The sequence below is a fragment of the Ochotona curzoniae genome, unplaced genomic scaffold (genome assembly GCF_017591425.1).
Source record: "Ochotona curzoniae isolate NIBS_2020 unplaced genomic scaffold, NIBS_Ocur_1.0 patch79, whole genome shotgun sequence".
In the NCBI taxonomy this organism is placed as follows: domain Eukaryota; kingdom Metazoa; phylum Chordata; class Mammalia; order Lagomorpha; family Ochotonidae; genus Ochotona; species Ochotona curzoniae.
Window position 1 is genome coordinate 397,218 of NW_024467060.1, and position 9,515 is coordinate 406,732.

At 54.1% G+C, this 9,515-nt stretch overlaps 1 protein-coding gene across 1 annotated transcript; it reads left to right on the plus strand.

The window, feature by feature from the left end:
- Positions 1–2,083: 2,083 nt before the first annotated feature.
- Positions 2,084–3,460, plus strand: LOC121168225 (kelch repeat and BTB domain-containing protein 13). Its single transcript, XM_040998128.1, has one exon. It carries the CDS (start codon positions 2,084–2,086, stop codon positions 3,458–3,460), a length of 1,377 nt encoding a protein of 458 aa, XP_040854062.1.
- The last annotated feature ends 6,055 nt before the right edge of the window (positions 3,461–9,515 follow it).

Sequence of the window (9,515 nt, forward strand, 5' to 3'; positions counted from 1 at the left end):
CAGAGCAGCTGGCACCATGCCTGGGACAGTATTTGTGGGGACTTTCACTCACCCACTCTGCCTCCCCCTCCTCCCCTTCCGGTACTGCCCCGGGGTTGAGTGCAGGTATTTCTGGCTGCCTCCCCCAGGCCGCTGGCTTCCCAGGCTCACACTGTGGTCCCCACATCCAAGCCTGGCTTTGAGGAAGCAAACTGGGTGGATGTTTCCTACTAGAGCAGGCTCCTCTGTGTGGCTCTGCAGATTCGCACCTATGTTTCCTAATGGGATGAAAGTTTCCCTGCCTTCCTCTTGTTTCCTGCTTGGTCACTGGCTGGGGAACATGCCAGAAGTCGTCTTGTAGGTGAGGACAGGTGCCTGAACTTCTCCTTGAGTGGCAAATACAGTCCCACTCAAATCTGGGCCTCAGTTTGCTCACTTGCAGAGTAAGGAAGCAGAGAAGAAAGAAGAGATTCATTAAACTTCCTCCCATTCGACAAGTAGTAGTTGGCTACCCAGGAAAATTCTGGCTAGTTGGAAGTGTTAAAAAGTGCCCTGGGGCGGTCAGCACGAGACCTGGAGGCTCCCAGTCTCAAGCTGTAAGACATTCTGTTAGGTTAGCCGCCTCTTTGCTCTCAGTTGTCCACTCTGTACATGGAAGTGCTGAACCATCTGTGCTTGATGTTGCTTCCAACTGGGACCTCCTGACCAGAGCCTGCCTAGCATTGGCAGCACAAGAGGCAGCAGAGCACAGCGGTTAGGGGCACACGCCCCAGGTCAGACTCGCTGCTTGCAGGTGGTGGCTCTGCCACTCTCTGGCCATATGACTAGACCTCTGGGTGCCTCTGTCTGTCTCTTTATCTATGAAATGGGGCCATTCTAGGCATGGTGTTGCTAGAAGCAATCCATGGAGAGTGTTTATTAGATGGGGGGAATGTGGATACTTCAGAAAGTTTGTAGAAATGAAATTAAAAGTTTGTTTTGGTACTAAAAAAGGAGAAAACTATGCATAGATCTCTCATAATAGGCATTGTCCATGAACTTTTAAAATTTACTTATTTCAAAGACACACACACACAAAAGCACACACTTCCATCTGCTTGTCCACTCCCCCAAAATATGTAACAGCTGAGGCCTGACTTCAGGTCTCCCATCAGGATGTAAGGAGGCAGGAGAGCAGTTAGTTGTGCTTCCTCCAGGGTCTGCATTGGCACAAGGTTGGGGTCAGGGGCGGCCCGACAGAACCCCAGACACTTCCATATGGGACACTGGCATCTGAACTAGCCGACTGAATGCCTGCTCCTCAAGAAGTTTTTAAAGATGCTTCTTAGTAAGACTGTGGCAAGAGCTATAGTAGCCAAGTGCTTACTACTGGGATGTCTCCACTTAATGCAATACAAGAGTTAACTATTATTACAGCAAGAAGCCCCTCTTCTCTTCCACGGGGGTCTGATCACCTCAACAGCCCCTCTGCTTTTCCCCACCCCCAGGCATGGAGGAAATGGGCACCTACAGGGCTTTTATTGGCCACTCATCCGCCCTGCAGGGATGTTGCTTTCTCCAAGTGACAGAGGAGAAAGTGGAGACCCAGAGAGACAGGGCTAGCCCAGGCCTGTGGGCTGAAGTCTCTTCTGCCTCCTTCTCTGGCCGTGGTGTCACCGGCTCAGAGCTAATGCTCATTTCCCAGCTGAATGACTTTAACAAATCCCCTAAGCCTTGTGCACTTCAGTCGGAATGCTTTACGGCCGTTGTCCCAATACTGTGAAACAGGTGTTATTGTGGGCCCCATTTCAAAGACCGAGTCCCGGGAGGAATTTGGGTACTCACACAAGGGCACACAGGTGGTGTTGGTGTGCGTTCTACAGGTCCTGCTTGTGAGCAGCCCCTCGCAGTACCCTGCAACGTGGCAGTAGCCACGAAAAGCAGTTGAACACACAGGTCTGTAGGTGGCCTATGGGCCCGCAGCCACCCCGCCTGCGGGCGACCACATCACATGAGCTGCACTATCTTTAGCCGGGACGATATTTATATCCCCGGGGGAAGCATTTTCCGCAAACCGGGAGGCCCCAGCGTCTGCATTGGCCTCCACCCCCGCCTCTTGCTCACCATGCCGCGGGGTGCAGAGGCTGCAGTGCAGATTTGGGTGGGCGGCCAGCTCTTCGAGGCTGAGCAGGCCCTGCTGGTAGAGCACTGTGACTTTTTCCGCGGCCTCTTTCGCTCGGGCATGCGGGAGGCGCGCGCAGCCGAGGTGCGTCTGGGCGTATTGAGCGCTGGCGGCTTCTGCACAACGCTGCAGGTGCTGCGCGGCCAGAGGCCCGCGCTGGAGGCTCCCGACGAGCTGCTGCAGGCCGTGGAGTGCGCCGCGTTCCTGCAGGCGCCGGCGCTGGCACGCTTCTTGGAGCACAGCATCACGTCGGACAACTGCACGTTGCTGTGCGATGCGGCCGCTGCCTTTGGCCTGCACGACGTGTTCCACAGCGCCGCGCTCTTTATTCGCGACGGCGCGCACGAGCTGGCGGCCGAGCTGGTGCTGCCCGAGGCCCGCGCCTACGTGGCTGCCCTGCGGCCCAGCAGCTATGTGGCCGTGAGCACGCACACACCTGCACCCGGCTTCCTGGAGGACGCATCGCGGACGCTCTGCTACCTAGATGAGGAGGAGGACGCGTGGCGCACGCTGGCTGCGCTGCCCCTGGAGGCCAGCACGCTGCTGGCAGGTGTAGCCACGCTGGGCAACAAGTTGTACATCGTAGGCGGTGTGCGTGGGGCCAGCAAGGAAGTGGTAGAACTGGGCTTCTGCTACGATCCCGACGGCGGCACGTGGCGCCAGTTCCCCAGCCCGCACCAGCCGCGCTATGACACGGCGCTGGCCGGCTTCGACGGCTGCCTCTACGCCATCGGCGGCGAGTTCCAGAGGACGGCCATGAGCTCCGTGGAGCGCTATGACCCGGCGGCGCGCTGCTGGAGCTTCGTGGCCGACCTGCCGCAGCCAGCCGCCGGAGTGCCCTGCGCCCAGGCGCGCGGCCGCCTTTTCGTGTGCCTGTGGCGTCCGGCAGACACTACGGCCGTGGTGGAGTACACGGCGCGGGCAGACACTTGGCTGCCGGTAGCCGAGCTGCGGCGACCACAGAGCTATGGTCACTGCATGGTGGCCCACCGCGACAGCCTCTACGTTGTGCGCAACGGGCCTTCCGACGACTTCCTGCACTGTGCCATCGACTGCCTCAACTTGGCCACTGGCCAGTGGACTGCGCTGCCCGGCCAGTTCGTCAACAGCAAGGGCGCGCTCTTCACAGCCGTGGTGCGCGGAGACACGGTCTACACCGTGAACCGAGTCTTCACCGTGCTTTATGCAATCGAAGGCGGCACCTGGCGGCTGCTCCGAGAGAAAGCCGGCTTCCCCCGGCCGGGCTCCTTGCAAACCTTTCTCCTGAGGCTGCCCCTGGGCGCTGCTGGACCTGTGGCCTCCACGACACCAGAGCTGTGATCGCCCCCTCCTCCCTCTGTATCCCTCTGGCGGTGCGGAGTGGGGTGGGTGGGAGACTTTACAAGGAGCTGGTCTGATTTCTCCCTGAGCTGTGACAGAGTATGAGGGCGGCCTTAGGGACTTCCAGGAACTTAGCTCCCTGTTGAGACCCTGGGCTCTCAAGCCTTCTGGTGTGAATGGTACAAGAGGCCCTGGGGCTGGATGGTGGGGTGGGACGGGTCTCAGTGTCAGTGAGTGAGGGGGGTGTTGGTATTTGAAGAACCCAGGTTGGTACTTGAGTGGTCATGGAGCACAAACAGGCATAGGTTAAACAAAACTGCCCCAACTGCCAATCAGCAGGCAAAAAATAGGCATCTGCTGTGTACCTGACACAGTGCTGAGCCCAAAGAGAGTTATTGCTAGAAAGTTTTGTGAGACTTAGATTCTCGATCTCCAGAGTTACAGGACAAGACAGTTTGCCCACACTTCCTTGATGCAAAAGGGTTCAAGACAACATGCAAGGTCTTTAAAAAATAATAAGAATCCATCTATGGGGGCCAGCACTGTGGCTCAACAGACTAACCCTCCACCTGCAGGTGCCAGCATAACATATGGGCTCCAGTTCTAGTCCATGCTGTTCCGTTTCTGATTCAGCTCCCTGCTCATGGCCTGGGAAAGCAGAAAAGGATGACCCCAGGTCCTTGGACCCCGGCAACCACATAGGAGATGCAGATGAAGCTCTTGGCTTCAGATCGGCTCCGCTCCAACCGTTGAGACTATTTGGGGAGTGAACCAGTGTAGGGAAGATATTTCTGTCTCTTCTGCTCTCTCTGTAAATCTGTCTTTCTAATAAAAATAATCTTTTAAAAATAATCCATCTATGCTATTATTAAAGAAGGTACTGAAGAAATCAGGCCAATGGGACAATAGAGGAAAACTGTGTCACTTTAGGGAATGAGGTGTCTACAGGCAGGACCCGGTTAACTACTTAGCTTCTAGAAGCACAGGTTGTGACTTCACAGACTAACGGCTCAGGGGGTGTTGGGAGTGGGGGAACAGGTGGAAGAGGGTCTCTGAGCCCAGTCTGGAGGGAAAGCAGCCATGGCTGGAGACACTCCAAGAGGGCTGTGGCCAGCTGAAATAGCACAAATCCAAGGTCAGCTCGGAGTGAGATCCCAGGGTGAGAGGAAGAGTCCCCACAACTTCTCCAGGAATGTGCAGCCTCAGGGGAGCACCTAGAGTTGTTCATCTCCCCTTTGGCTAGGGAAGTAGACTGACTACCTGGCTTGAGGGTACTCAAGAAATTGCCCACTGCTGCCTCATCTTTGCCCCCTCCTAGCCTCTGCTCCCACGCTGCTCTGTCCCCACCTCGGCACAGCACAGACTGATGCAGTTCCTCAGCGTCCGCACTGCTCATCGGCCCATTGGCTGTGACCACCATGAATGTGTATGTGCTTGTGGGAGCATGTGCACATGTGTGGCCTTGCACGTATGCAGGTGGTAACAGTGAGCTTCTGTGCTGGTAGCCAAGCAGGAACACTTCCCCACCTGCAGGATAAAGTGATGAAATTCTGCAAGTAGTTGTGGGGGCTCAACCCCCACATCTAGACCTCTGCTGCTGGATGGGGCAACTACTCCCTCCAGTAAGGTTCTCTGACCCTGGCCCCCTACCTCCCAGCCTTTCCATGGTCCTGGGTGGTCGCCATCCTTCAGGAGCTCAGCAGAAGTGGAGAATGTAGCATCAAAACAAGGCACTTCCTGGTCATGGAGACGGGTGTCAAGGCTACCCCTTCTGGCCTGTGTCCTGAGAATAAAACAAGGAAAATTAACTGTAAGGTTTGATTGAGCTCTTCCAGCTCTGGAGGTGCCTAGGCAGAAGAGTCCCAGCAATAAACTCTGGTTTTCACATCCTTGATTCTGGGCATGCTACTTTCACTTCCCTTGGCCTCTATAGGCCGCCACAGTCCCTGGGAGCTAGACACCCCCCCCCCCCCGTTGAAAGGCAGAGTTTTCACATGGGATTCTGTTGAAGAGTAAATTTTTTTTAAAGATTTACTTTTATTGGAAAGGCAGGTCAGATTTAGGGAGAGAAGTAGAGACAGAAAGATCTTCCATCTGCTGGTTCACTCCCCAAGCAGCTGCAATGTCTGGAGCTGCATTAAAACCAGGAGCCTAGAGCCTCGGAACAGGTTTTAGGCCATCCTCGATTACTTTCCCAGGCCACAAGCAGGGAGCTGGATGGAAAGCAGGGCCGCCGGGATTAGAACCGGCGCCCACATGGGGTCCCGGAGTGTGCAAGGTGAGGACTTTAGCATGTGTCAGTGATGACTTGCTAGTTACAAAGCCTATGGAAAACGGCATCTGCAAGAAACTGGACTGCAGTGCAATGGCTCATTGGCTACCTGCTCACCTTTCAAGTGCCGAGATCTCCTATGGGTGCCAGTTCATGTTCTGGTTGCTCCACCTCCTATCCTGATCCCTGCGTATGGCCTGGGAAAACAGTAGAGGATGGCTCAAAACCTTGGGACCCTGTGCCCATGTGGGAAACCTGGAAGAAGCGCCTGGCTCCTGGCTTCTATTGACTCATTTCTAGCTGTTGAAGTTATTTGGGGAGTGAACCATCAGATGGAAGATCCTTCTCTGTCTCTCTTCTTAAATCTGACCTACTTTCCCAATTAAAAAACATAAATATTTTTTTTAAAGAGATTTGACTATTTAGTTGGGAAGGACATACTGATAGCGAAGTTGGCCAAGTTAAAAGTGAAGCCAGTTCATGTCTTCTTGGACAATAACACCATACATTTTGTGGTTCTCTTGCTGGGAAAAAAAAAGCCCTTCTCATCTTCACATGTGGGAATGTGTATATCTATGCCTACATCTCCAAGTGAGGCCAGAGGTTCCCAAAGCCTGGGCCCCAATTGGTAGCAGATTGTATAGCCACAGCACATTCCCTTGGAAAAATAAGTCTTTGCTCGCTGTCCACTGCCGCCATAGCACGACATTGCAAGGCCACTGAAGCCTCCTTTTGCTTTACTTGCGAGTCCTGGATAACTTGTTCTTACCAGCACAAAGGCTTGCCTCCTGGCTCTCCTTCCTGACCAGTGCTGAGTACCTGATGGCCAAGAGATCCGTGACATTGAGCACGGGATCTTGTAGTCGGTGGAACTTGGAGCTTGGCTGTCCTTGGGGCTGCTCAGACAGAGCCTGCTGGCTCCTGCTATGTGCTTGTTCCTTCACCCTGAGTGCCCGATCTGAAATAGCTTTGATGCCTAATAACATAGCACTCCCAGCCAACTCTCCTGCTGTTGGCTTATTTATGCTTTTAAGGATTGTAGAACTCCTCCTTCCTCCTCTTAAGGAAAAGCAAAAATCAAAACCATCCCAAGATCACACAATTGGAAGAGCTAGGAAGTGGCAGAACCTGATTTTGAAGGCACCACCATTTGCTTGTGTTCTATGCCAAGTTCCTGCTTGGCTGGTGTCCAAGGTGGGGACAGTGTCAGACCCCTCCCTCTGCCCTGCCCTCTGCATCCTCACTTGTTGGAGGGATTCATAGGCCTCTTGGAACCCATAGGAAAATGAACTAACTATCCCGAATCCTCTTAGGCTGTAGTGGATAGACTCCTGGCCACCTGGGTGGTAAGGACAGAGTAAGATGCTGAGGGACTTGCACTTTCACAGACAATCCCTGCCTCCCAGGACAGGAGGGAAGGCATTCACAACCCAGCCACGCTAGCCCTGAGGGTCCTCACGGTGATGGCTCTGTCATGCTTCTCCCAGCACAGCAGAAGGGGAGCAGGGCCCCCCACACTCCAGCAGGGCTGTGTTTCTGACTTTCCTGCCTTCACCATCTTCACCAGGGTCCTGTGCATGAAACTCGAGTCGGTCAGACTGATGCGTTGCTCTTCCACTCAGCAGCAACAGGGGCTCCTTGCCTCCTCGAGGGAAAGCCTGAGTCCTCTCCGGGTCTTCTGGCCCATTTCCTCCCTGACTCTCTCTGACCACATTCCCCAGGCATCACTGCTGTTCATAGACATGCCAGTTGTCCCAGCTCAGGGGCTCTGAACCCCAGCCCTCTGCTTGGCTCTGGTGTCTGTGAATCACTCCCCTCCCCTGGGGACCCATGCCCAGAAGCCACTTCCATTCAGAGGCCTTTCCTGACATATGTAAAATCTACCTTCCCCTCCGCTGTATGTCTCACTCCTCTCGCCTGTCTTATTTCCTTCCATAACATTTGGTATCACCTTCCATGTTGTATTGCATCCATTAAAATTTGAACTCCATGATAACAGAGGTTTTTGTCTGTTTTCTCCACAGAATCCTTAGCACCTAGAACCATGTCTAGAATGCAAGAGGAATTTAATAGACAGTTTTAAAAATAAATTCATTTATTTGAAACACAGAGTGCCAAAGAGACCTTCCATCCACTGATTGACTTCCCAAATGCTTGCAATATCCAGGACTGAGCCACACTGAAGCCAGGAACCTGGAACTCCATGCGGATCTCCACCATTGGGTGGTAGGGGCCCAGGTACTTGAGCCATCATCTGCTGCCTTTCCAGGCACATTAGCTGGATGCTGGATTGGGTGCAGAGCAGCCAGATTTGTAACTAGCACTATGATGTAGTGTGCCAATAGCAATGCTGGCCTCTTCAATAAACATTTATTGAATGAATGAATGATGCTTATCTATTGACAGACAAATGAATGCATGGATCAACCAGTCCTGGGGAAACCCAGGGCAGAGCTCCAGAGAAGGGCCCTGGGGTTTCAGAGGCGAGGCTGTCACTTCTGGTGGGACCACGGGGAGGTGATGAGCCATGGCGTCTGGGATGCACCCTGGGAAGAGAGCAGTCTGGGGACGGCTGCAGCCCAGGAGCCACTGCACTCCCTTCCAGGCGGGGAAGGTGGGGAGGCTGGGGTTGGAAACACTCATTGTCTCATGAAGGATGGCTTCTCTTGGCCGTGGAATACACACAGGGCCCGACTGTTTATTTTCCTTTGGCCCCAAGCAGCTGGGCCTCTTCACCCTCAATGCTTTGAAGCAAAGTGGCTGCCACTTGCCAGGAACAGGCAAATGAACTGTGCTACGGGAGACACAGCTGTGGCCAGCCATCACCTCTGCGCCTGGTGATGGAGGAATGGAGTAATTTTGGCCCAGCAGGAGGTGGAGGTTGGAGGGGGTTACAAAAAAGGGACTGTGCACTGTCACCCCAGCAACTAAGAAGGGCAGGGACGAACATCTAGTCCACCTCCTGTCATTATACAGACACAGGATGCCCCCTGGGCTGTTGGTTCCACACACCCTGTTCCAGGACAGCTAGCTGCCTTGTCCTCATGGTGTCACCATACTCTAGCTTCTTCCAGAAACTGGGAATTGAGGAGCGTGACTCTAAACACACACTTCCTGCAGGCTGCCTTGGGCCAAGCTTTCTTCCTCCTCTGGTTCTGGGGAGTGGCCTTGCACTCCCTTGCAGGGGCCTTTGTCTGGTGAAGGCGAACCTCCTGGCCTGGCCAGCTTTCCTCTGGCACCCCCTGTGTGTGCCCTCCCACCTGCAGCTCACTGAGCTTCTGCCCTCAAGCACAGGCTCAGCTTAGGTGCAAATAAAAGCCATAGGAAATGGAAATATCCATCTTGATGCCTTGGCCTGGCTACCCAGTGTTGGGGAATGAAGCAAATGACTGACAGGCACAATGGGGCTCCTCCAAAGCCACTTGACACTGAGGGGCAAAATGACTTTCGGAAGTTGAGGGGTAGCTGTGAACAGCACAGGATTAGTCATAGGTGCCTGGAGTGCACAGCCCCTGCCCTGCCCAAGTGTGGGTACACACGGACCTGTAGCCCTACATCTAAGTAGGGCCTGGCTCTCTGCTGCCCGTGCCAGTCATGACCATCACCAGATTAACCAAGGGATCTGTGGGTGCTTATCCTGCACCTCCCGTGTGTTCAAGATATTTTCACTTCTGCCTTCCACATTAAACCCCAAAATATCTCTGCCCTGCCCTGATCTGTCCTGCCACTAGGCCACCTGCCTCTCCTGACCTGGGGGTCATGGGACAAAGCAGGGCTTCTGGT

What these genes read in the sequence shown, in the direction of transcription:
- LOC121168225 (XM_040998128.1), top strand. Translation starts at nt 2,084, where the DNA reads ATGCCGCGGGGTGCAGAGGCTGCAGTGCAGATTTGGGTGGGCGGCCAG.